The sequence below is a fragment of the Rhopalosiphum padi genome, chromosome 4, assembly GCF_020882245.1.
Source record: "Rhopalosiphum padi isolate XX-2018 chromosome 4, ASM2088224v1, whole genome shotgun sequence".
Taxonomy (NCBI): Eukaryota; Metazoa; Arthropoda; class Insecta; order Hemiptera; family Aphididae; genus Rhopalosiphum; species Rhopalosiphum padi.
In genome coordinates this window covers 33526808-33554327 of record NC_083600.1, presented here as the reverse complement: position 1 = coordinate 33554327, position 27520 = coordinate 33526808, and the positions used below count along the sequence as shown (strand labels likewise).

The following is a 27520-nucleotide window of genomic DNA, read 5'->3' as shown; positions in this document are numbered from 1 at the left end:
ATAAATAGTATATAAGACTGTATTTTTTTTCTGAAAATTTATTATTGATTGTCATTTTTTTATAAAATGGAGTAAACCATAAGAAAACAATAGTAGTGCTTATTGATAAATATACAAATATATATATATAGGACAAAAACATCAAAACAGTAAAACATAATGCACCAGCTAGTGCTCCAAACTTAAGGGTCTCAATACAGCTACTAAGGAAGGGCCTTTTTTTGATACTTGGCCGGGGGCCTGGACCCCGAGAAGATAAAGAACTAAAGACCACTAGGCAGCTGACTAGTTTGCCTAGGTGCAAGTTCGGCACTGGCACTAACGCGAGTGTTCGATTTTAATGAATAGTGAATTATTATGCTAGATTAAAAATAAACTAATGCAATAATAAATATTATAAAAATAAGTAATAACTCGTATTTAGTGTTTAAGTTTGTTTATTATTTGTACCTATACCATTTAATTATTAGAACTTATTGTTTAGAATACCTATTTATATATATAACCTTCCCCATGCAATATATTTTGAAATAGCAACCAAACGCTTATTATTAAAAGCATATAATAATAGTCGGATCGTTATTGACAATAATGACGATTGACGGAAATACAGAATTTTACGATTTACAATACGAATTGTTTTCAATCATATACAAATTTAACAGTAAGTCGTGTATTGACTACGGCTATCAACCATATAATATTTCCAAATTCTTAAAATTTCAATATTATAATAAAATGTAGCGTTTTCAATAATTTTATTAGGCAGTTCGCCCCCCCCCTCATCGCTCATATTTTTCTATATAAAACATTAATTAATAATTTATTCAAAAAATTTTCCATTTTATAAAGATCGTAAATCGTAATGAATAATGATATCATACTAAACATAATAAGAATTGTATGCCTATTTAGGTAATAAACAATAAATTATTTTTAGTTTGTATAAAAGAAAAATTAATTCCCCCCCCCCTATGGTCACAACTCAAATACACCCTTGTCCGTCACTCAAATAATACATAATACCTAGTTTTTTCAAAAAAACAGTTTTTCGTGACCTTTAGTATTATTTTTTTAAATAATGGAAATTATTATTTAATTATTATTTCTAATATAATAGCAGGGTGGCGTTCATTTATTATATTATAGCCTTTTTGTAGAAGCCTTTATTCCCCTTCGTAGATGTGAAGTTTCAAATTTATAAACTTATTTCTTCAACGCCCAGATCGATTTTGAAAACGAATTTTTTATATTGAAAATTTAAATCAAATTTTTTTACTACAATATTGTATATTAATTATATTTATATACATAATACATGAAATATATCATAGCTGTTCGCCTGTTCATATACGTATATACAATATACATATCACTTATAAAGTAGGACCGCTAATAGATGTTTCCTAAAATCAAAAAAAAAACTATAAAGATTATCTAAATAATAAAATCAAAAACAATAGGAGACTTTACAAAAACTATAGGTATTTACCTATGAAAAAATATATCATAAATTACATACAATAAATCGTTGAATAGGTACTTAAATCGCTATATTGTACAACATAATTTTATATATACATGTTGTGTTAACTATGCATTAGTACCAACAATTATTACCAATACATTTAATTTATGATTTTAATACAGATAATTGTCAATTGTTTATACTTTTTTTTAATTACCTAAAATATACGCTATCATACAGGTGTTTTACACATTTTACTGATTTATGTATTAATTTTATTTATTTAGATGTTATTAAAATCGGGACCATAACGTTCAGGGCTTATGATTATTACTTTCTACGCAGAATTTTAAAAATAATTCAAACATTTTTTTTATTACCTACTGTAATTAACTCACTCATTAGATACTCATTAGGTATTATATCATAAAAATATATGACAAGTGTAAGAATACTATTTTTTATAAACGTACATACTTGTTACGTAATACGTAGTACGTACCATTCACTATCCTTGTTGAATTACCTATAGACACAACACTCAAACTTGAATACATCTATCAATATGAGCAGCTCAAATTCAGCAAGAGATACAGTGTTACAACTAAGTGTGGGAAAATTGAACGGTGGTCAGAAAAAACATCACAATTATAAATCGATCATTGTACGATGGGTGAGCATTGAATATTATAAACATTTTCGATATTATATTTACGGTACCTAATAAACTATAAATAAAATAGTTTATATAACGTGATAATATGTTCAACATACTAGATATACTATAACTATACGTATTGTAATAAATAATAAAACTAATAACAAATTTTATTTATTTTTATTATTACGAAGTGTTGATGTATTGCAGACTGTAGTGAACTAATAATAATGTCTTATTTTTATTATTAATCCAAATAATTTAAAATATTACTATTGTAAATATTTACGTTTTATTTACATTAAACTGGTGAATTGATATTGATTCCAACTTAAGTTCGGCTGTTTCAGTTATTTACAATATATTAAATTAAAACTGAATTCTTCGAAACCTAATTGTTTTATCACTCACAAGTATTTGATTGTACAAAAATGTTGTGCAAAATTTCTGATAATTTATAACTACAAATAAAAAACGTGTAAGTCAGTAAATCACGCCTCCCAATTACCTTTAATAACGAAGTTAGATAAATAGACGTGATTCATAACGTTTTCCGAAGTTTGGCCGCTAAAAAATGTTGTGCACATGTATAAGTACCTATGTAAAAGCATAAATCCAAAATCTACTGGTCAACCATTCTTAATTCCTAAATTAATCATTAAAACATTTAAAACTAAGTAATAAGTAATATTATAAAAACTTATTTACTCAAGTTCAAGTAGATAGGTACATAATTATCATTGCGCAGTTTGCAGAATTGCAACCTAAAACTTTAAACTTAGAGGTGGATTTATGGAATTCGTAAAACTGTGTCCGAATTTGTATGTGTTTTAAAAAGGTATAATTTAAAGTGCACCCTTCAATGCTACAGTATACAATTTTTAAGCCCTGAAAGTGTATCTGAGTATTTTGTAAATTATTGAATGAAATCAAAGCATGACGGCATGATGGATTGTTTATTATATATAAATATGTATATATATACCTGAAATATAGGCTCAAGCATCAGCAGAGCCCACTTTAACCACTAATACATTATTTATGCGAGTCATTACATTCTCATTTTAATTTTAACTTTTATATAACCCATCAAAATATGTTTATATTTATAGAAAAGTTAAAAAAAAAAAATCAATTTTTCGACTAAATAATTCTCATCCATAAGACTATAACTAACATTTTCCTGAATCATTTTTTAAATAAAATAACAAATCAGTTAAAAATGATTTAAAATTAATTTAATCATCGATGAGCTAAAATTTATCATTATTTAATCTAGAAATTTAGTTAAAATGTTGCCGTATTTGTCTTACCTCCATAGCCACCATTGGACCTAGGCTGCAGCTTAGCTAGAAATCAACGCATTGACTTATGCATACTTAAGTTTTTATTTTTGAGTTAGAGAAGCTATTTTCTTATACTTATGCACTCACCTATAAATTTATTTCTTGTATCATTGTTGACTCAATTTTTAGGGATAATTATTAGATTATATAATTATAATTATATGATTGACTGAAAAATGTTGGGTCAATGATTATAAATAATTCCTTAGTTAGTTATTAAAAAAACTTGAATAAAAAATTATGAATTTAAGTGGCTAACTTCACGAACTTGTGAAAAACGCGACAAAGAACGTCGCTATTTATTATCTATCTATTTATAGATTTCCAGCTTTACTTAGGCTGTATGTAGTATAGTATTTATGAGTAAATAAGAGGTTATCCGACCATTATAGCCTATAGGTATTAAATAGTTGATACTCATAGATAGGTATAGTATTTCATTCAATTCAAAGTACACATATTATTACGGAAAATAAGTATATAATAGGTAACTAGAAAATATTGAAGTCGAAAAAATTTACAAATTTAAAACATTGTTTGGTAATTTCATTCATTAGTTATTATTATTATTTATTTATACCTTTAAAATATACGTTAAACGGCTATATTTAAAAATCAAATAAATGACTAATACAAAAACAAAATAATTGCATTTGTGATTTGTTAATAATTAACATATATTATAAAAAAGTTAACTTTAGTGAATACTGTCCTTAGAATATTTGATAATTTATCAGTAAACTATTAATACTTGCTTGTTTTTTTTTTTTAAGTTCAGGAGATTAAAACACTTATCAATTACAAGGAAAATCATTTATTTCGTGATCATTGTGATGTGTTGTTTAATATTATACCATTTATACCTAATATATTATAACCGAATGCAACAATACAAGACCGTCAAATCCTTAAACAACTCACCATTTAAAGACGATAAAAATTACGACGAATTTGAAAAAGATCAAAAATTTTATCTTGATGCAATGCGAAGAAAAAGGCAACTAAACACTTAATGAAAATTCAAGTTTTCTTATGGTAGTTAAATTGGCTAGTACGACATATGTTCTTATTATACAAATGATATATTATTCATAATAAACATGTATTTTAAATTTTTGATTAAAAATGTACTAGTAATTGGATAAGGTTTTATTTTCTTATTTTTATAGTCAACATACAATTTAATATTCCAAATGGATGAGTAAGTATATGGTATATGGTATAAGGAGTAGATACATAATTATATACATGAAAAAACTAACAAAATACATATAAAATAAATAAAGTTTACAATGTTGAATAGAGAACTTAAAACCACCCATTAATGACATGCATAATTAAATAAGGTTAGCTAGAATACATGTTTTTCTCTTATTGGTTAATATTTTGTAACATTCTACAACATGTGTTATCTTCTAGATTATATCATATTAGTTATAAATAATATACGAGTACATATTTTATTTTAGATATTCAATAATAAAATATATCTATAGAACTTACTTAAGAATCAAGGTCTCAATAGTAAAACTTTCATAATAAAAATAATAATATTCAATAATTAAATAGGTAGCACTAAATTTCTTTTTATCTGTATATTCATGTCATGAATACTAGTATACAGTGTCCCATGAGGATTTACCCATTGCGATATCTCCTGAAATAATGGAGACTTCGTAATTCTGGTATTTTAATAAAATTCATAGGGACAAGAACCACAATATTTCATGTTTTAATTTATTTTAATGTGTTGGTAAAAAAAACTGCAAATTATTTAATACGATAGTGGTATTATTGTATCAAACATGTGGCCCCCCGTGTTTGTACGGCTGACCTCCGTACGGCATTTCTCAAAACTAGAAAAAATATTAAAAATCAGAAGATTAATGAAATTAAAATGTTTTGAAACGTTAATATTTTCAGAAAAATGAACTCTACAAAATGGTTATCTTTAATTTTTTGAAAATAATTAAATAAAAACAAAAATATATTTTTTAACTTTTTTATCAAAACATTAAAATAAATTAAAACATGAAATATTATAGTCATTGTTTCAGGAGATATCGCAATGGGTAAATCCTCATGAGACATTCTGTATAGTCAAAATTTAATCAAACAGTGTAAATAAAAACAAGCTCAATTGATTTATAGATATTTTATTTTTACAATTTTCCTCACAATAAATATAAAATTATGTAAAATTTAAATATTATTTATTTTCAAAAATTATGGGAACAATAAATGGTCATATAATCTGAGGTAGACAATAACTATTGAAGTCAATACTGGCAATAAGTAATCAAAATTGGCTTTAGAAAAAAATGAATGTAGAATATTTATATAAATTAGTAGATGTTTCCCTAGTATATGTTTAAATGCAATAAAAAATAAAAAATAATGTATTCACAATGATTGATAATTTATTATATTATATAACTATTAGTTTAAATAGTCAAAATGGATTTAAATGTATATAAACCATTTATAATGTCAACTTTAACAAATACAATTTTTTTTAGAAATTTATAATAAATTGTATTATTGATAAATTTTTTATTCTGCAACTTAATCGCTTCTACTTAGCAAAAACAATTGATTTTCATTCAATGACCATTGTCGTCGTGGGCATAAAAAAAACGATTAAATAAATATTTATTTTTCTATTAAACTCTTACTTCATAATAAATAGTCAATTTAAAAGGGAATACCTAATGGCTAACCAGTAATAATACAAAACACAAAAGTACTTATACACGTAGCGTCGTAGCATACACTAATTATAATTTAATTATTCAATATTTATTTAGATTATTATTATAAATTTATATTCAAATTATTTATGAAACGTAAATTCAACTACTAATTTTATATAAATAAAATTAATAAGTTTAAATATTTTAACAACAATAGTTATTTGTTATCAGAAGTTTCTAACAATTCAAACTGTATGTTTAATATGATCACTAATATTTGATTTATAATGGAATTTAAAATGGTTCATGACAAATTCCTGAGCTGGCTTTAACTCTTTCAGTATCCAGCGCAAGAATTATTTTGATGCCTCTCCCTCTGATCAAATACTAATTATAATACCTCTCGGCTCTCACACTTTCTTCTTATTTTAACATCCTGTGCTGTTGCACGTGTCAATTGTATCTAAAGCCGGCCCTAACAATTTTAAACCAGACAAAAAAATAAATTTTATAATATAGCCATATAGATGTTTAGTTAATGTTCCAAAAGTGAACTTTGATAATTGTATCATATTAAGCAGTATATACTTTATTTATTTAAATAAATATGTAAATTCAATTACTTAGAAATGTATAAGAATATCTATTGACTATAATTAATCATTTACATAACCCACTGGATACTAATATTATTTAAACCTGTTGACATCAACAATTATTATATTATGTTTAAAAGTTATTTTAAAATGTACTAATAAATTTAAAAAAATTTAAATTTTATACCATAGTCTTATATATTTCAATATATTGATACAAAGCAGTAAAGTTGTAATAATACTAATATTAAAAATAAAAATAAAAGAAGAGATTCTTGAATTCATACCAATTACTTACAAAATAGAAAATTATAATGATAAACTCTAAAAAAAAAATATACAGAATATAAAAGTATATAAGGTTAAACATTATATATATAAAAAAAAAACCTTTATATGTACACAATTTTAAAGTAAGCTTTATTTGGACCCTCAACATATTATCACAATTTAGTCCAAATTGTTTACAAAATTGATTTATAATAGTATTAACAAATTTGAACCTCCAATATACATAAAGTACTCACATAAACATAAAAATATTGTCTGAATACAAATATGTTTTATACTATTATATATTATTAAGGCATAATAAATAAAAACAGTGTACAGAAAACATATCATCAGAACTAACAGGGGCATGTACTATAGGTTATAAATTGTGGCAATAATGTACTTTATATACGTTCCAAAAGTGGGAACAAAATAAAACTGAGATGTGTATCACACTAAAACTTTTTATGTACATGGTGGACAGTATTTTTTACACGGACAAATGGGAAGATAATCTGATGACTTATAATTAAGAAAAAAAAAATGGCACAATTGTTAATTTATGATATATTATACTTCTAAAGGTGATGAGTTCGATATGATAATAATTAATAACCAAAAGCAATTATATAAGTAATACCAAATTATCAATGATTCTTGTTGAATATAGATATGGTTTTTCCAGTAGAAAATGACAAAAAAAAATTATTCCTTAGGATGGAACTTAAACATAATAATATTAATAGTAGGTTAAAGTAATTGAAAAATAACATTTTTCAAAATATAATTTTCACTTAAAAATAATAGAACTACTGTACTACACAAATTAATTAAATAGGTCCTTAAAAAATCACAGATTTAATAGAAATTTAAGATATGACTATGAAGTGTAATTTGTTGTATTTTTAATTTAACGATTGCATTGTAATATAGAATTATAATGTAAAATTATAGTTACTCAATTATAACTAACAATAATAAACTGTAAGGGCTGGAATAGGTTCATTACATTATTGAACATTCACAGCATTGCATGGTAAAGTATAAACACTCCATGCCACAACTAGTTTTGTCAATATCATCATCAACTGGGTGTTCCTTAACAATACCGTTGGAAGGTTTGCCTCCAGCTCCACCAGATTTTCCATCACCATTGCTCATGTTGACAGGTCCATCAGAATCGTCTTTGGCTATCATTGGCTGATGATACTCGGAAAGTTCAATTACTGATTCCTCGCTGTCACGTTTTGCAGAATCTGCACTGTTCAGACTATCAACCGAAGAATTGTCACCACCGTTGGTCATCAATGTATGATTTGTAACGCCAATGTTGGCCTTACGGAACTGCAAAAAAAAAAAAAAAAACATTTTTACTAAAAAAACAAAATTTTATCTTACCAGTCAATTATTAAATTGACCCAGTAGATCTAATATAATACAATTTTTAAAATCACCCGTGTTAAAAAGATAATTATTGTAGGAGAATATTAGGTCTTTTTATAATTTTATTAATGTCCATGGAAGATATGCCCACCGGTACAGCGGGATTTTCCCACTATTTATATTAACGAAAATGGGCGGATGAAAAATATCTGGACCTCTTGGATAATATGATCATGTATGCCGCTAGATATTATTTTCCCGGGCCGGTCTGATTATGCCTATCCGCCCCTATCAATGATGTCTCTACAAATACGGATGACAAATAAAATAATTTTTATATACTGACCAATTCGTTGTTTGTCGGACCGTCGCTGGTGGTAGGAGCTTCTGTGATCACCTCGACGGGGCCGTCTGTGTTTGCCTGTGTGCCTCGGTCCATGGTCTGCGGCCGGTTGTTGACGTTTTCTAAGAGCAAACGGCCGGGCCGTGGATTCTGTCTGGGATGGAGCACAGACGCTATGAACGGGTCCGACGGTGGCTGTACGTTATGGAGTGCTGCTGCAGCGACGGCTGCGGCGGAGATGGCTGTGGTCGCAGTGGTGGTGAACGACGGCGACGACGACGACCTTTTCTCCGTCTCAATCAACCTGCAGACGCAAAACGATTAGAACGAGAAAAAGTTAAACAAAACGGTAAATCGACCGCGCAAAAATCGTACTTTAACGTTATAATATTATTATTATTATTATTATGTTTTTCAACGTGATCTTTCCACAACAAATAGATCAACAGGTGCAAACATAAGAGTTGCAAATCGTACGGGAAAGGTACGTTGTCCATGATATTATTACAATTACGTTCAATTACAATGTACACAGATATATGTTACCAGGGGTCTGTTACTACTATACAACTGTCACATAAGAAATACTTTACGACTGTGCGATAAATATTAATAAACTGCTAAGCACTAAATTATATTTTAAAATGTACTGTGTAATAATAATAACACACAAGACGACGGGTTTGCGCGTGGTTTTCGTTTTCCCCTCCGATAATTCTGCTGATATCTATAACAGTGTAAAGTATTATATTTTATTTTATTATGACCGAGAAGGAACCGACTACCCAAGTACCGCCACCAAATCGTACGCCACACGATCTCGGGTTACACAGATTGTGCATTACACTGGGCGGGTGTTGTTTTCATCAATGAGAAACATTCACATGCAAAATTAAATAAAACAGTTTGTCGATTAAGCAAATTATTAGTACACGTGGAAAACGGGGAGTCGACAGACGATTCCACAATTTACGAAATACATTACAAAGACTGATATTATAATGATTACTGATTAATAATGATTATAATATTATACATTATACAATCTACATTATTATTGATGGCTGGGCACATTGATATAATACTAAATTTTGTTCTGTTTTTCCCTCACCACTGGCTCTTCTGTTATATGACAATAAAAACAATTCATATAGACATTAGGCATGTAGTTTATAATATTGTATGTCGTATGTGTAAATCTATGAATCTATGTAAACGTTTAATTTTAAATTTCAGAAATCTTATCGGTTGACCTCTGGCAACTATTGCACACCTGTTGTACTATGTTCGGTGCCCGTATACATAATATATAGGCCATCACGTTAACACGGAACATTGTCCAAAGTTTGGTCCAAAGCAAAAAATGGTTTATAATAATTCTCCTATTGATAAAAATGTATTATTATCATATATTATTTTATACATTTTAATGTACTTAAGTTAAAAAAAAATCATCCTTTCAATCAATATATTTTACACGGCCATATTACTACGCATTATTAATATTTTATAAATATTGACACATTATGCGTATTCACTTTTAAAACTACACGTACTTAGGAGTTTGTGTAGTCGTACTGCCGCTGACAATTTCATGATATTGTAATAATGAACGTAGTGCCGTCATAGCAGCAATGAATAGGTCAAAATAATTTAATTAAAATATTTATATCTTAATTCACGATTTAAAATATATACGTAATGATAATATTTTATAGCCACCGCTACCGCTGGTTACCAACGTATAGATTAATAAAACACAACGATACCGGTAGTTGTCCCCATAACGACATGTAAGTTAACATAAGCTACGTAACTATCGGTAGGTTACCCGGTTACCAACTCAAGTAAAATTTAAGTAAACGTCTCACGTTTTAAGACGGTACTATAGCTTTGTTGTCTGTCGTGTGGTGTCAAAAAGTTGAGTTTTAGCCGAAATTACTAGGTAGATCATCGTTAGTAATTCCATGATTACAACAGCCATTTAGAATACGATAAAAAAAACAAGATACCTAACATGACATAACAGTAATACGCTTTTAGTAGCATGACAAATTGCCTATACCAACAGATTAGTTTACTTTAAATTCAAGGAATACTGTATAGGCAATAAATTTATACGTGTGTCTGTGTTGGAGTATGCTAACTGCAGATAACATAATATTATAAACGTTAATTAACATAATATTATTAATTAATGTGACTACGCGTACAAGCACGTATAATATACATAGTGACATACCATGTAGCATTTGTATACAGAAAGCTCATATTATAAAAATACAAATTATATCGAATAACATGATAAAAATTGTTTCTTTTTTATATGTTTTAAATTATCGATTTCTTCGATTCGTGATGTAAATATGTTTGCTTGTCAGTTAATTTATCTTTAACTATGTACATATAAAATACCGTATAATAGTGATTAAATTAAACGAAAATTCTCTCCAATTCAGTTTATTTAATTTTTATATTTGGTGATAAGTAGATCAATAAATTTCGGTAAAATATACACGATCAGTGGACGTCAAACTTTAATAATAATAATAATAATCTATAAGTATTGAATAACATTAATAAATAAATATTAAAATATTCAGATAGTTACTTGATATATATGTATATAAATATATGAAACATGAAACCAAAATTTGAATAGTTTCAAATCTTACAACGAATTTACCGTAATATACATAATATTAAATATTCTTAACGTATAAGTATACAAACGGTATAAATTACATAAACTAGCGTACACTTTATTATGCAATTTTTTTTTAACACATTATATGGTAAAATATTTAATTTAGATTCTATCTAAACTTGAAAGAAGAAGTAAGGATATTTCTAAATAATTTAAATCATCACAATTACAAACTTTAACATTATGTTACAAAATACAAATAGTTTCATTTCATTTTAGCGATTATACATTCCAAATTTGACACGTTGATCAAATTATATAACAATTAATAAGTATACTGCAGTGAATGTTTCTAGTTCTATGCGTTTATATAGAAGTTTTTAAATCAAATAAAGATATAGTGATAATATTGCATCACATTAATGCATTATATTTATATAGTTATATTATACAAGAAAACAAGAAATTTCAAAATATCATTCGATAAAAATGTTCAAAAATATTAATTCAATTTGAGCTATGCTATTGTACCATTTAAACACGGAAATTGTCATGCTGCTAATAATAGTTGAAAGAAGACATGAATATCAAATAAAGAATTATTAAAAATGTTAACTTGAGATTTCTAACATTTTAAGAAAATGTTTTAATATCCAAATAAAACACAGAAAAAGGTATTAGGTACATACCTTTAATTTTAATCATAGGTATTCAATCTAATATAAAATAATGAAGCCAACAGAAAATTACCAAACGCAAATATGAATTTTTTAAGGCAGAGATACTCTTAATACTTTTGTCTTTTTTCCCAGGCATTGGTAAAAAACTAGCCTATAAGTCATACCATACTTGAAAGATATTAACATTAGTTATGAGACACATTTTTCTCTTTAAATTGCTATCACATTAGATAGTCGTTACTCGTTAGTAATAAACAAGAAACAATACATTTGACACCGTCTACTTACTATTAAAAATGGATTACTTTTAATGCACGATTAACAATTTCTAGTTTTTGGTATTTTAAATTCTAATAAAATTAACATACTGCAGAGGCACAATTATTGATAACTGTCTACGCATTAAACAAATTTTTAAATGGATAAAAATAAAAATGTTTAACATTAAAAATATATATAACCTACCTATTTACATTTAAATTATAGATTACTCGATACTTTAAAAATATTTATATTTTATAATAAAAACTATAAAATAATAAAAAAAATATCTGTATCGTGATTTATTTTTATTAGACAAGAGTGAAGTGATACAATTCCTGTTTTAGTATAGGTAGGTACATCATAACCATATTAAATTACAGTCTTATGCACAGATGTTTCTACGGGGCAATTTAGACGTACATTTAATTGATCACTGATTAACATAATACTAGGAACTAAAATGCATTGCAAATAATTACATAATTTATACAATTTATATTTTATACGCATTATTTGATAAAATTTAGGAGTTGTCTGAATACATTGTATAGTGCAAACAGCAGTGAAATGATCAGTTATCAATAAATTATTAATAATTTTGTAAAAATAGTTGTTTTAACTTCAAAATATATAGCTTATACAATTTAGTATTTATAAAAATACATATTTATATTACAGCACTATTCATCGTACTTCAGAGAGGGTCGTTGGAAGACTAACTCGTCTAACTCTTCACCTTCTCCACAATACGCATATTCCAAAAACTATTTTTCTATAAATAATTATTTTCAAAAGTTATTTTACAGAAAAAAATAAATATAGTTGTATAGTAAAGATTTTGTATTTTTAATTGTATTATAGTTTTATTGTTTGAACTGTATAAAGTAATTGTACGAGTTATTACATCTGTTTAAAAACAAAAAACAAATTATTATTTTATATGCATACAATTTTTTTTTATTAAGTGGCAATAATATAAATGTTTATTTTGTATATGTATATATCAATAAAATACATATTTCCTATTGAGTTTATTATTATTGTGGGCGCACCCGAAGCTACAATTATACATATACATACAAATACACAATACATAAAATTCAAACATATAATAATCGTCTGACGGTCAGACCTTGATTTGTTCACATTGCAAATGTCTTACGTCATTATTATTACGATGGAAATACATACATTGTACATATTATACAATATTATATTGTTTTTGTTAAAATTGCGTATAAATATATAATATATATATACAATTTAGCACGTATAATAGTAGTATCTAAATATTCTAAATACTCATTTCATAATCCTGAAATAGTGCGTGAAATGTGAAAAAATTATTTAATTGTTTATCAATCGGAAAGTCGGAGGGGGGAGAGAAAAGGTATTTGATACATAATGTTAAGTTGCCGGTTAGTCAGTTCAGACATACACGTTCGTGCGCGCGTTATACGTATATACTTACCCAAAATACATTAAATATCGTTTTCGAAAAGGGCACGGTCGTAACGATCGAGAAAAAAATCCATTAACACGGACAACGACGCGCGTTAATAACAATAATAATATGAAATAATATACAACCCGATCCATAATAATGTGGATATAGGGATGTGTACAACGCACACCCCCACATTAACCTGCCCGCGATCATTGTCCATTTTATACAGAAACGTCCTGCGACTTACCTCAACGGCGTCCACAACAACGACATTATGCACCGCACCACAACGATATACCTGTGTACTAATATGTATATGTGTACGATGATGATAATAATATTATAACGTCGAAATCGCGGTGGTCGTGCCGCGGCAGTGCATTAGAATAAAATGTTGATAAGATAGCGCGTTGAGTAAAACAGGTACAATATTAATTATTATTTATTATTACATACAGGGCGTTATTGCATTGGAACTATTATCTTTTTTATTTAAAAGCTTCACATCGGCTGCGGGCCGAGACGTAGTTATATTGTGGTTATCTCGCCGGATCAGTTAGGGTAGAAAGTTAAATAAGAAGTTCACAAATAGCGTTACGCACCGATTAAAAAACATATAAAATCGGCAGATACAACTGATTTTGAAAATTCAAGTACACCACTGAACATCGTCTATATTGAAATATATCGTGTGCAAAAATAAGCAAACAAACGTTTTAGTGCATTCTAGCTATTTATTGTAATATTGTATTGTTATTATTATTTCGCAGTACCGCCGACACACCACTTTACTACAGCATCATCGCGACATAATAATAATAATAGGTACAATGTTGCGATTTATTCGCACCACAAGACGACGACACGACGACAACGACAGCGACGGTAGGTAACGAACTGTGGACGTCACGTCGGAGGAGACGTTTGAAACAAATTTAAAGCAATAAAAAGAAGAAGTAACGCGTCAGTGATTTATTATTATTTTTTATTTCGCGACAACGGAGTAGGCGTATACTATTCACGGCGGCATCCGTATCTGAGTAGGCGAACGTCTATGATATAATATCTATATTGATATATTGGACGTCGGCGTTAACTGTTAACTGGTCCTTATATCTATATATGTATATACCTACCATGCGAACTACGGTGATAATAATAAATAGTAATAAAAAGTGCCGCCAATACTTTTAACGAAAAGACGTGATTTTCTGCGGTCAATATATATATTATTTTATAGTATATAGGTGCTTACAATAAGCGCACGTGGTATTTTTCGCAACGGGTTAAATTGAAAATAATCGTTTGAATTGCGTTGATTTAAAAAAAATACACACGTGCATATCCACATTGTACATATATAATATTATATGTATACATACAATAATAACATTATGGCGTGCACGCGTGTAGTGTACAATTGAAGCACAAATATCGCGTGAACTATAGGTACAAATGTACAATAATTGTTATGACGAATTTTCAAAAGTGAGACCTGTTGAAGTATACTTGTTGATATGTGGTAATGGCACGACATCGATAGTTAGAGAAACTACGTTGCAGTGATTGAACTATAATATGATGTACTTATTGTACCTATTTTTACTTTTATATTATTAAATGTCACATAATTTAACCATTTTTGGAACTTAAAAGTATGTAATTAAATGATTTATAGTTCTATATTTCATTGAGAGTCAAACAGCTTTAGGTAAGTATCAGGTATGTATACCGTTTTAGAAAAAAATGACTACTATTATCAAAACTTAAATATACTCACTTTTAGATAATCTCGTCAACGTCTTTAGATATAAATATATAGGTATAATCTATTATATGATGTTTATTGTTTAACAGCCTAAAACATTTCCGGTTTTTAGTGCGGTAAATAAGGAATTATTGTTTTATTTTATAAATATTTGTATTGATATAATATGTTTTTTTTATTATTTATATGATTATAATCAGACATGGATCATGCATAATATCGTAAAAAGATAATATCTAAAAATGTAATGTAATATGCGGATTTGATTACTCGTGTTGCAATAAGTTCATAAACCAAATCTATAGGCAATCACATTATATCGAGTACGTCTATATAGCTATAGGTTAGATAGGTATATCAGATGTATGAATATTTTGAATAGATAGTCGTTCAGACTATATATCATGTTCAAGCAGCATTGTCAACGAGACAAGATATTTTGCTATATAATAATCCATTTACACGCAGACGATTATTATTTATGAATATGTTAGTGATAACATTGTACGTCCTATAACTATTGTTGAATTTATAATTAATCAAATTATAAATAATCTAAATTAATTATCAGCTTCGCCATATTTTTCTGTATAATTATTTGCAACATGGACCTAGATTTCATGAATAATAATTTAAAATAAGTACTTGAACCAATTAACCCTGCAACATATAAAATATGAAAAAACTTGATTCGCTTTTTTCATGTATGTATGTGAAAAAGTATACGTATTAAGTATATATAAAATGTAACTCTTGAAACTATAACAAAAAATTTAAATCCATTTGGTTTTTGAAAAAACTATGAAATACATATATTAATATATTATACTTGTATATTGTTATCACTAATTTAATCTTTAAAGTCTTGTTATTCAATCGACCTGTTACTTTTTTGATTAAAAAACTGAACCTAAGAGAAATGCACCTACTCGTATTTATGTAATACTTATATATATATATTTATTGCCGAATTCGCCCGGATTAAAATTAATCTATTTATCGTAAAAAAAAAACATAAAAATTTAATTTGGCTTTTGTATGAGAATTGTATCCAGTTTCCGTAAAAATAACTAAATAAATATAATACAATATACAAAAAGTTATATCCAATGAATAATGATAATTAATTTTATTTTTTATAACCAATGACAACTCTAAGAATAGATGTATCATAATATTGTATGCCCGTCCAAATAAACAAACAAACAATAGGTATTTATATAAAAATATCATCGAAATTTATGAATTGAAACAAAATTTATAAATGAACATTTTGAGCTTATATTTAATGGTTGAATTCTCGGATGAAAAGTAACTTGCGACCTATTTGTGATCCCAAAGAACATATGTGTGCAACATTTGGTGCCAATTGGTCAAAAACTATATTTGCATAAAAGCATCAGATAGACTTTTGTTTTTATATACCTAATAAATAGTTTACTACAATATTTTTAGGCCTTACAAATAAGACATATATTAAATGTTTAATTTTCTAGTTTTAAATTCAAAAACTGTACCACGGACATGTAAATTTGAACACTGCTGCAAAGGTTTGAAAACTGCCCATTATAAAAAAACAATTACAGAATCTAATATTTGCAATTAATTTTAATATTATAGTGAATTGGTCCATTAATAAATGTAAGGGTAAGATTGATAAGAATATCATCGAGGAGATTTCAATAAAAATCTACGATAATAATGATAGTATATTTTATGATAGCGATTGGTGATACTAAAGAGGCAAGGGTAATATTCTTATATTTAAGCTTATTAATAAGCTATTTAATATTGAAATTAAAATATATTAAAATATAAAATGAATTCTTTTAAACACGAATTTGCCACGTAGTACGTTAAGTATATTGTATAAGACAGAGACCAAACAAGCGAGTATAGCTTCCTCTTAATATAATAATTACCGGTATAATATTTCAAATAATCTGCAGTAATTAATAATGAGTAATGACGTATTGACATATATTGTAGTAAGTAGTGTAGTCCCCATCTGTCATTGATGCGGGTTTAACCAAGTCGTTGCAAATTTATGAGTCTTATGACATTATTACCAGAATATTCAGAATAATTATATATTTCAATGCGCTTAAAGTATGAAACATAAACATATACATATTATTGTACAGATTAAAAAAAAAGGTAGTTACTTATGTATATTACCTATATAATTTAATTTGAGTTTATTAACCTAGAACATACCTAGAAGCTATAATAGTGAAAAAAGCACTTTTTAATTAAAAAATAAAAACATTAAAAAGGAGTTAACTGATAATAAATTTCACGCACTAAAATCAAAAACGCTAAATAATAAATATGTTATTATCTATAATATACATATTAGTATATTATATTACATAATAAATATAAGGTGGACCAACTTCCTATACATTGTAAAACTTATATATACGTCCATTGACACGCCTGCACGACGGATCTATAATATCCATAACAAAAAAATATCGCCGGTATACCATACAAAAATCGTACACAAAATAATAGATATAATACATAATAAAATATAATTCACATAATGTCCCGTGACTAAGCAGGTGAAAACTGTACCGCACATTTTCAACGAAAAACCTACCGGACCATAAAGAAATTCACAACGGGGTTCGCTATATAGTTATTTATATATAACTACTATATACGTCTATACACTAAAAGAACGCGCGTCATAAAATGTAAGATCTGATGTATATAAAACGATACGACATATTATATCCTGTATATCAGACATATGGTGACACACAATAGCATCGAGAGGAAGTTTCTCTAAATATAATATGCCAAGTTTAATTTTCTACGACTCTAAGTCCCTTTTAAGCCGACGTCTTTAACACACAATAGCTTTTTCGTTTTTCCCGCACAGAATGTAGGTACGTATCACGTGTGTATACATAGGTGTGTATAGTATGTATAGGTTTAATAAAAAAAAAAAAAAACTGAGAGTTAAGATAAACATTTAAAAAAACCCCTTTACTGCAGATGTTTTTTTGGTGCGCGGACTGCAAACGTACGTTTTGTTTTCTACGATAGTTAATTGTAAATAGTAATAATTATAGGAATATAATACACGTATTATATTTATAAGCCATGAGGTACATATCAATATATATCATATTATATATATATTTAACAGGCTACGTTTATTTCCTTTGTTCGTTGTCAATTTTTTTTAACAAATAAACAATGGTATAGGTACTATTATATATTTTTTAATAGATTATGACGTTCTTTATAACACTAAACTTTTACAAGACAGTATTTCCGGACTTCCGGTTACTTTTTTTTTTATCACAAATTTAGATTGTTTAGGTTTAAAAAATTGAATGACAACTAATATTTTAAATTTTATAATTAAAAGTATTTTTTAAAATATCGACAAATAACTTTCAAAAATTGAACAAACGTAATAAATAAGTAAAATATTTTTATCATAAAAAAGAATTTAAATATTGAGTAAGTTGACCACAAATTTCATGAGACACTCATTTTTTCTAAACTTCAACGCTTATTTATATAAATAAAATACTTTTCGTTACAATATTCGATACATTACACATATCAAAGTCTGTATACAAAAGTATTTTATTTCCGAATATGAAAAAATAAATAAATGGATTATTTTTGTGGAATTAATGTAGTGCTCTAAAGTTTAAACCATAAGATGTTTTTTTTTTTAATCCCAAAATCTAATACACGTGTAATGTGTTACGATTCAATAGCATTGAGGGGGAACTACGCAATAAGACATTTTTTTTTGGTACCAGCAGCTGCTGCTTTTTTAACGCCATGAGAACCATTGAAAATCTATCGAAAGACTGGTGGTTTTTTTTCATCCACACTAGCCGGACAGCGTACAGTGTTAATAATCCGCCGTGATATTTTGTTTCCGTTGCAACTTGCAGCACTGCGCCACTGCACGTCGCACGACACGCACACCCCGCGATTATATACAATATTATATTGGACCCACCACAGCTGCCGAAGTTATTATGACGGCGTCGCAACGCACCGATACTACACGACGCCGCCCGCCATTGATCGCGGCTACGCCGGGCCCGAGTTTTATGAATGAAGCCTGCACGATTTTTTATTTATGAACCGTGCACGCCGCACTCAGCTATAATAATAATGATATAAAAATGGACTTGAGACATTCGTGTATTAATAGATGAGAATGGGTGATGAATTTCCGTGTACGTGAATTAGTATAAAACGCAGTATAAAACGCGGTTTAATAGATTTTGGTTTTTATTTTACGATCTATATGAGATGGGGGTACACGCAATTTAGAGGTTTATAATAATATAGCTATAAAATTATACTATTTGACAACGAGATACACTATTTATGTTTTCACACATACAATTATACATCCTCGAGTGGCAAGTATTGAGTACAGTATTGATAAAAGTCGAGGACAAAAGGTTATATAGGTATATTGATTAAATAAACATTTAAGATGTAGATCAATGGTATAGGAACATATAAAATGATCTTTTATTTGTATTAAACATTGATTGTTTAGTATTTTGGGAATGCAAAAAAAAATCAAATAAAAATCAAATTTATTATTTTCAATACGTTACCTTCAAAAAACCCTATTGAGCTCATAGAGATAGGGGATTCATGACCCACGCTTACGTATCGAACTTAATATTACATACAGAACTAAAATTAAAAACTGTATACATTAAGTAACCAAATGCTTCCATAAAACATTTAATATTATATAAATACGTACAATGAAATTGTTATTTATAATATTTACGAACAGCTAGCTACTATGTGCAAAATTAAATTAAAAATGGTTTATCACAATAACTCGAAGTTAATCATTTGACTTTTTAACCTTTAATAAAAAGAAAACATACCTATTTGTTAAGAAATAAATAATTTCAATATTTTAATTATAAGTACGCTACATGCAATGATAATTATTATAGTATTATTAATAATATAATAACAAGTAAAAACATAGCACACGAATAAAAGAAACTACACATATATAGTATTGTAAATCAAATAGATAACATGTTTTATTATATTACATTACAAACAGTTGTGAAGTTTAGTATGCCTATAATAATAATAATAATTTTAAATTATATATATATATTTAAGACTGAGTAATGAAAATTACTTATTAAATAAATTATAACGGAATTTCAATAATTAGTTACAATAAATCTACAATTGAAAAGTGTAATTTTTTACAATTGAAGTAAAAAAATTATAATAGACGAATATGTGAATAATAAATATTAAAAATATATTATCTTATTAGCTGCACACAACAATATATGAATATATCATATAAGTAAGTACCATAATTTCTTTACAATTTATTTTCGATTAATTATAAATTATAATAATTACTGTATGAGTGTATGACCAAATAATAAGTAATAACTATTCAAAGAGTACCTAAATGTTTTAGTAATGAAAATCCAACAATTGAACAATACTTTTTTAACTAAATCTTTGGTTCATTCTAAATATACAAATATAAGTAGGTATAACAATAATATTCTATAAGTAATTAAATTGTTTTAAATTTACTAAAATATCGAAATTAACCTATTTGTTACTAATTAAAAATTGCATAAACTAAGAAGTATAATACATTAATACGATCCAATTTAATACCTACCTACAAATTATTTTCATCATCAAGGTTAGATTTCTATGTTCATCGTATCAACTGTCCATATTCTTGACTTAAAGTTTTATATTTAAAAAATAACCAACTACGAAACCTCTAATCAAAAAAACGTTATTTATCATAATGTTAATTATCTAAACATATTAAATTGCACTTATTGTAAGATTTTCTTATACTCGTATATTACTTATTAAGCAAAAAAATCGTAAAAAAACTATTATATATTGTTTCTAAATTTAAGAATTTATAAATATTAAATTTTACTTTTACGTATTTTTCATTTAAATACAATCTACAAACTACAATGCACAAACTTCACTAGATATTACGTTTTTGTCCATAAATTGTAATGATATTCCTGGTCCATAATAACAGCTTCAGCATCGATCCTTTCTTTTAACTCCTCCAATAATATTTTCATCGTATTTTCCAGTTTTTTTGTCGTATTCATGTTTGAACTTACGTATTACAAGAAAAGCAAAACTCAAGAATTGAAATTTAGCAAACCATAGAACAAATAAAACTTTAGATATTTCAAAAGCACTCGCCATTATTATACGCACGATACTATACGGCATTCTGGTCATGACCTTGTCATGCAGGACCCTTCCCCTATATTTAAGTGTTCCAGGGTTACCATTTATCGAAAACAAAAACCAAGTATAACTGTATAAGTTAATTATTCTTTAAACATATATGTATTGTGCATAATTACACACATAATTTAACCCTTGATTTAATATACTAATCACCTGTATATTATTACATACATTTTTTTTTAGTACTTATATATTATATATATTTGATAATTCACAAGTGAAAGTAATAAAATTATTAAATTTTTAATATTTTTGTATTTTGCAAATATCTAAAATAATAAATATAAATAATTATTTAAAAAAAAAATAATAATAATTTTGTTAGTTTTACATTGATAGTGTTATTCAAAGATATAGGCTAAAACTTGGAACCGACTACAGACATAATATTTGAAAGACTGTTTGTGAATATTTTTAAGAATAAACGACATTATTATCAATGCAATAATTAAATATTCTTCTTGTTAAGTAGTAAGATAACTTTTCCATATTCCATTTGAATGTTTTGTGTTTAAATTTGTTTTGGGAAACATTTTAGAAACGGTTTATACAATAATATAAAATAAAATCGACTATTGTATGCTACCTATGCCGTTTCAAAGAAATGAATTCAATTCATTTTTAGGTACCATTCGATAACAGGTAAACGAAAAATGCCATCCGTTGCTGATGGGAAATACTTGAAATGATTAAACCATGACCCATGACCTACATTTGACACGTTTACCGAGATTTTTTATGATGGAAACGTCACTTAAGAGCAAGTTATAACAGGTAACAGGAATACATTGCCTTATAATAGAGTTGAAATAATATTTATTGTTTACAGCGGAATTTAAGATTTAGAAATCATGAAAATCATATCAAAACAATAAAAAATGGTGTAAATAATGTATTACATTAGAATATATTTAAATTGATTATATTAAACTGAGTTCTATAGTCAATATAATTGAAAAAACTGAGAATTATCAGTATTATACCAATAATTGATTTGTATACGGTTTCGAATTGCGTGCTATACATGGAAAAAACATTGAGTATAATAATATGTCGTATTGTATTATGTAAGTACTTTAAAATACTTGAAATTAATTAATTAACACAATTAAGAATTAAGAAATTCCACGTCGACCAGTAGAAAATATTACAATAGACAGATATTGTGAATCGAAAAAGTGGTGGAGACGTTGTGATCATGGACACTGTTGGGCGGAAAAAATCAAGAAACAATAAATCAAGATCATTCGTTCGATGTAAACAATAATAACGTACATATGATGCAAAACATAACATTATTGGTGCGGATAAACAAAAAAAAGATATTTACATATTATATTATTTTTTCATCATCAGTTAGTCATTATATCATGATTAAAATAATATTATATACATTATATAATATGCATAATACATTTTGTACCATATATAGTCGACAGCCTATAGCAATATAGCGTATAGCCGATAGTCTGTACCATCATCAGTCCGGTGTCGATGGAATGTGACTAAGGTCACGGTCGGCTCTATTATACGCGTAAGGTACAGTCAGGCTATGGACCAACTCTCCGCTTTCATGAATCATGTATTCATGTGTATATCCACGAAAACTGTTTAGAGGTGATATTGTATAATATAATGCACACGGATAATAATAATAATATTATTATTATTATCGTAATCGCGTCCTCTAGTCTTCCTCGGGAGTATTCATTCTCAAATGTGGTTTCTTTATTCCCCAGACTAGTTCAGAAAAACCGGTTTCCCGTGAAGCGTCTCACACTCTAGCACGACGCATAAAACATACCATGTATTTCACTATATATTATACTCTGTACCGTCATCTGTAAAGTATAGTACCTACACGTTTGTAAAAAAAAACCGTTTTTGGCAGACCATATTATCATCACATAATACGGTCGTGGGAGTCGAATAAAATTTATTTTTTCCGTACGACAACGTTGCGACAAACATCACGCGCGCACGCGCACAACATTATCGGCGGCGCAAACTACCACCGCGTCTCGCAGTACCGACGACGTCCGTTGTAGCCCAAACGATTTCCATCCCCAACAGTCCCGAAAAAAACGCGTAAACCACGACGTTCTTATTTGTGATAATGTAATCACTCTTTTTTTTTAAAAAATATTAAGTATAATGTTCTTATTCGCTTCACTACACTTTACGTTCTTATCATCAAAACAAGTTCATATCACATCCGACAACAGAGTAGCAGTCATTGTTGTTGTTATTGTTGTAGCAGTCGTCGTACGACATAGTTTATTATAGTACGTTAGTTGCATAATACGTTACGCAAATTCAACCGGCAGAGATAAGGCGGACAAACAGTCGCCGACTCGAGCAGCTCGTTTGATACGATGTCGTGTAAACGAAAGATAAAAATCGAGATCCACTAAAGAGACGACACACGGCCGGCGGATTTGAAGGGGAACACAAAATATCAGAAAACGGGTGCTACACACGGGAAGTGTTTTGTTATCTCGTAAGAAAACAATGTCACATTTTATACGCAATATCGTACCGTCAACAACCGCTTTACGATAATAATATTATAATACTGAACGCGCGCGTACATCATTTACGCTTCATCGTATAATACGATTAAAATAAAAAGCCCAATCGTTAGCGAGCGATAAAAAACAATGTAGGTACTGACGTGCTGTGATAGCCATTCTGGTAGATGAAATTTTTCGGGCTGCTGTGGTTCTTGTTATTGCTGATGTGGTTGTTGTTGTAGTGCAACAATCCGTTTTTGTTCGGGCTGCCGTTTTTGTTCCTGTACGGTTCCGTCTCGAACCGGAGCACTTCCACTTTGTCGGAATACATGGCGCGACAAAAAATAAGCGAAATACTGTCGACGGCCGACCGGAGAACGTTCGGGGGGAAAACCGGCGTCCCGGAGTGGGTTGACTTCGCGGCGGGTTAAAAATTCCGGCCGAAACGTTTTTTTTATGTTTTCAAAATAAAATATGAAGGCAGCGGTAGCGGCGAACGCGTTGCAATAACGCACTCGTGGACGACGGCGAGTGAGATCGGCGCGGGACTGGTTTCGGTTTTCCTTTATCCGCTTCGGTCGGGCCGTCAGCCACCGCTGCCGACGATCGGTCGTGGGAAGGGGCAAGCCCCTCGTGGATCGTCGTCGTCGTCGTAGTCAACGTTTGCCCGTAGGCGTTTGTAGGTATTACTGGTATTAGCCATTAGGTAGTATAGGTAGGTGGGCGTGTGTACCTCCATACACTGGTACGCAATATTATAGCAACCACAACAATAACAACAGCGCGTGTCGCTACGGATTGTGTTATTGTGCAGGAATGCCGTGGCAATGCAGTATTATAATATAATATAATATAATAAACGCGTACTGCTTAGGGTCCGCCGGTCGACGATACCGATAATTTTTCCCCCGGCGACCCGTTCAGTTTTTCCACGTTAGTTCACTATTCGTTATTTATAAAGGCCCTTCGGCCTTATCCGAAAACTCGGATTAAGAGGAAAGAAACATAATTTGTGTGTTGCTGTATTATCTATTTTTTTCGATCACACATTTCACCCACCCACAACATATTTTTAAAAAATTCTATTCCTACATTATTATAACATAAAATGATATTGTCACTCAAAAATTAACTAACAATTATCTATACAAGATAACAAATAATAGATAGCACTTAAAATATTTATCTAGATAAGAAATATGGTAAAAAAACATAGGAGTGATTATCCTCCTGAGCTTACACAAATAAAACTTGAAAAAAATTAAATTAATAGGCAATAGCCTCGTCATCATGAATTAAAAATATCCAGTATCGTTTTTAAGAGTATTGTACTGTATATATGTATATATACTACCAAAAAGAAAAATTCAACTATTTAATATTTTTAATGCAAATACAGCCAATGAGGGAAGGCACTTGTGCCCCCTCCCCCCGGATACGCTACTGAATAGGTATATGGGTAAAAAGAAAATAGAAAATCTTGTTATTATAGAAGAATAGATAAAAAGATAATAATTGTGTATAGAAAATTCATATAACGTTAAAACTGTTAAAAACTTATAATCAACAATGATAAGTCAATGAATAAAATATATCTTCTAACCATATGTACCTACTTAAATTTATATTTTATAATATAAGTAATTTGAGTTAAATATATTTTATATTATTTGTTTACTATTTTATGTTAAATAATAAATATTGAAATCGAGGTAAGTGCAATTTTTCATACTTGATTTTTTTTATTTTTTTTTTATGTATTGCTACTGACATATACACGGTAATGTACTTAATATTTAATCGATATATTTTATACATATTAATATATTAACTCGTAAAAGCTAAAAATAATATAACTGTATACAACAATAAAATATTATATTATAATTAATAACTAATAGCTACCAAAACATTTAATTTTGTAAAAAATATACAGTGGAAGAAAATCTCAGAAAGTCAGTGGCAGGCATGAAGTTATTAGTTGTATTGTTATTTTTAATTAGTTCGTCTTTGCCCTTTGGGTATATTGTTTTGTATTAAATAAAACACAAAATTGAATTTACTCTATATAATATTCATCATCAAGCGTACATGTAACCTATCTTGACACTACCTTTAGAGAATACCTAGAGATAGACTATTATAGTGTTTCAATATGATTCAGCATGAATTCCTAAAGCATGATGATTATCATGGTCCATAATATTATATTTGTTTAAACAATGGAGTTCACCAACAAATTATAAAAGAATTCTTATTTTTATATAATGTAATAGCCAAATCAAATATAAACCAATACGGGGGAAATTCGATATAATTATATCTATGTAGCTATTAGCCATAAACTATAAACTATATAGGTTACATACCTTGAAGGTTTGAACAATCCAAAACGATTCACCAAATAGATATCTGTGTTTAAATGTTTACAATAACCATTAAATAAATATGTATATGGAGGTATACACTTTAATAAATGAATAAATAATGTGAGGTGGACTATTAATGGAGTATTGGCGCCTTATATGTATTTTATTTCATAAAATTCCGATGATAATCATCAATTTATTAATGATAGCGACACTGAATTCCACAAGTCCTGCCACATACGTTTTACTATCTGATATTTCTGATAATATATACCAATATACCTACTATGTATGTACGATTTACCTAAAAACTGATAGTACAATTTAAAAATTATATTATATTTATAAATAAATATTAAAATTTCAATAAACGTGTAATCTATTAATGATGTTTATAGCATAATCCACTATTATAAATTTATAAATTTAAAGCCGGTTACCTAGCGTATGTATAGAGGAACAGGGGTACCATTTATCGTTGTCAGAGCCGTATTAAGTCTTTCAATGCTTAAAACATAAAATAATGTTAGTGGACTTATAATCTGAATTATGTTATTAATTTATTAATATAATAAACAATTGATTTTTTTTTTAAATATTCATAGGATTTTTCATTTTAATATCCAATGCTTACAAGTATAATAGAAACAAGATACATACACCACGAGTTTTTCTTACTGGAATATATTATTAAATTGTATTCTCCAGTTCTATAATATGTAATAATTAGTACTTTGTGCAATAAAGAAGATATAATTAATTTATTAATCTGATTAAGTAATAA

The 27520-nt window shown here is 28.1% G+C and overlaps 2 protein-coding genes across 5 annotated transcripts; one reads left to right on the top strand and one right to left on the bottom strand.

The window, feature by feature from the left end:
• The first annotated feature begins 1774 nt into the window (after positions 1–1774).
• On the top strand, positions 1775–4617 carry LOC132928670 (uncharacterized). Its single transcript, XM_060993494.1, has 3 exons — positions 1775–1913; positions 2001–2141; positions 4246–4617. Exons 1-3 carry the CDS (start codon positions 1905–1907, stop codon positions 4483–4485), a joined length of 390 nt encoding a protein of 129 aa, XP_060849477.1. The 5' UTR covers positions 1775–1904; the 3' UTR covers positions 4486–4617.
• Positions 4618–6934: 2317 nt separating this feature from the next.
• Positions 6935–24938, bottom strand: LOC132928669 (uncharacterized). Of its 4 annotated transcripts, none has more exons than XM_060993489.1 (3): positions 24529–24938; positions 8764–9064; positions 6935–8378 (listed from the first exon to the last, which is right to left on the bottom strand). In XM_060993489.1, exons 1-3 carry the CDS (start codon positions 24696–24698, stop codon positions 8040–8042), a joined length of 810 nt encoding a protein of 269 aa, XP_060849472.1. In that variant the 5' UTR covers positions 24699–24938; the 3' UTR covers positions 6935–8039. The 4 variants fall into 4 exon arrangements, with proteins under 4 accessions (XP_060849472.1, XP_060849473.1, XP_060849476.1 ...); XM_060993490.1 differs by lacking the exon at positions 24529–24938 and adding an exon at positions 21585–21835; XM_060993493.1 differs by lacking the exon at positions 24529–24938 and adding an exon at positions 14046–14677.
• Positions 24939–27520: the final 2582 nt, after the last annotated feature.

Excerpts from the sequence above, each read along its gene's own strand:
- LOC132928669 (XM_060993489.1), bottom strand. The coding sequence starts at position 24,698 with ATGTATTCCGACAAAGTGGAAGTGCTCCGGTTCGAGACGGAACCGTAC. Across the intron at positions 9,065-24,528 it reads CAGAATGGCTATCACAGCAC|GTTGATTGAGACGGAGAAAA; the intron begins GTCAGTACCTAC and ends TTGCGTCTGCAG. Across the intron at positions 8,379-8,763 it reads GTCCGACAAACAACGAATTG|TTCCGTAAGGCCAACATTGG; the intron begins GTCAGTATATAA and ends TTTTTTTTGCAG.
- LOC132928670 (XM_060993494.1), top strand. Across the intron at positions 2,142-4,245 it reads AATCGATCATTGTACGATGG|TTCAGGAGATTAAAACACTT; the intron begins GTGAGCATTGAA and ends TTTTTTTTTAAG.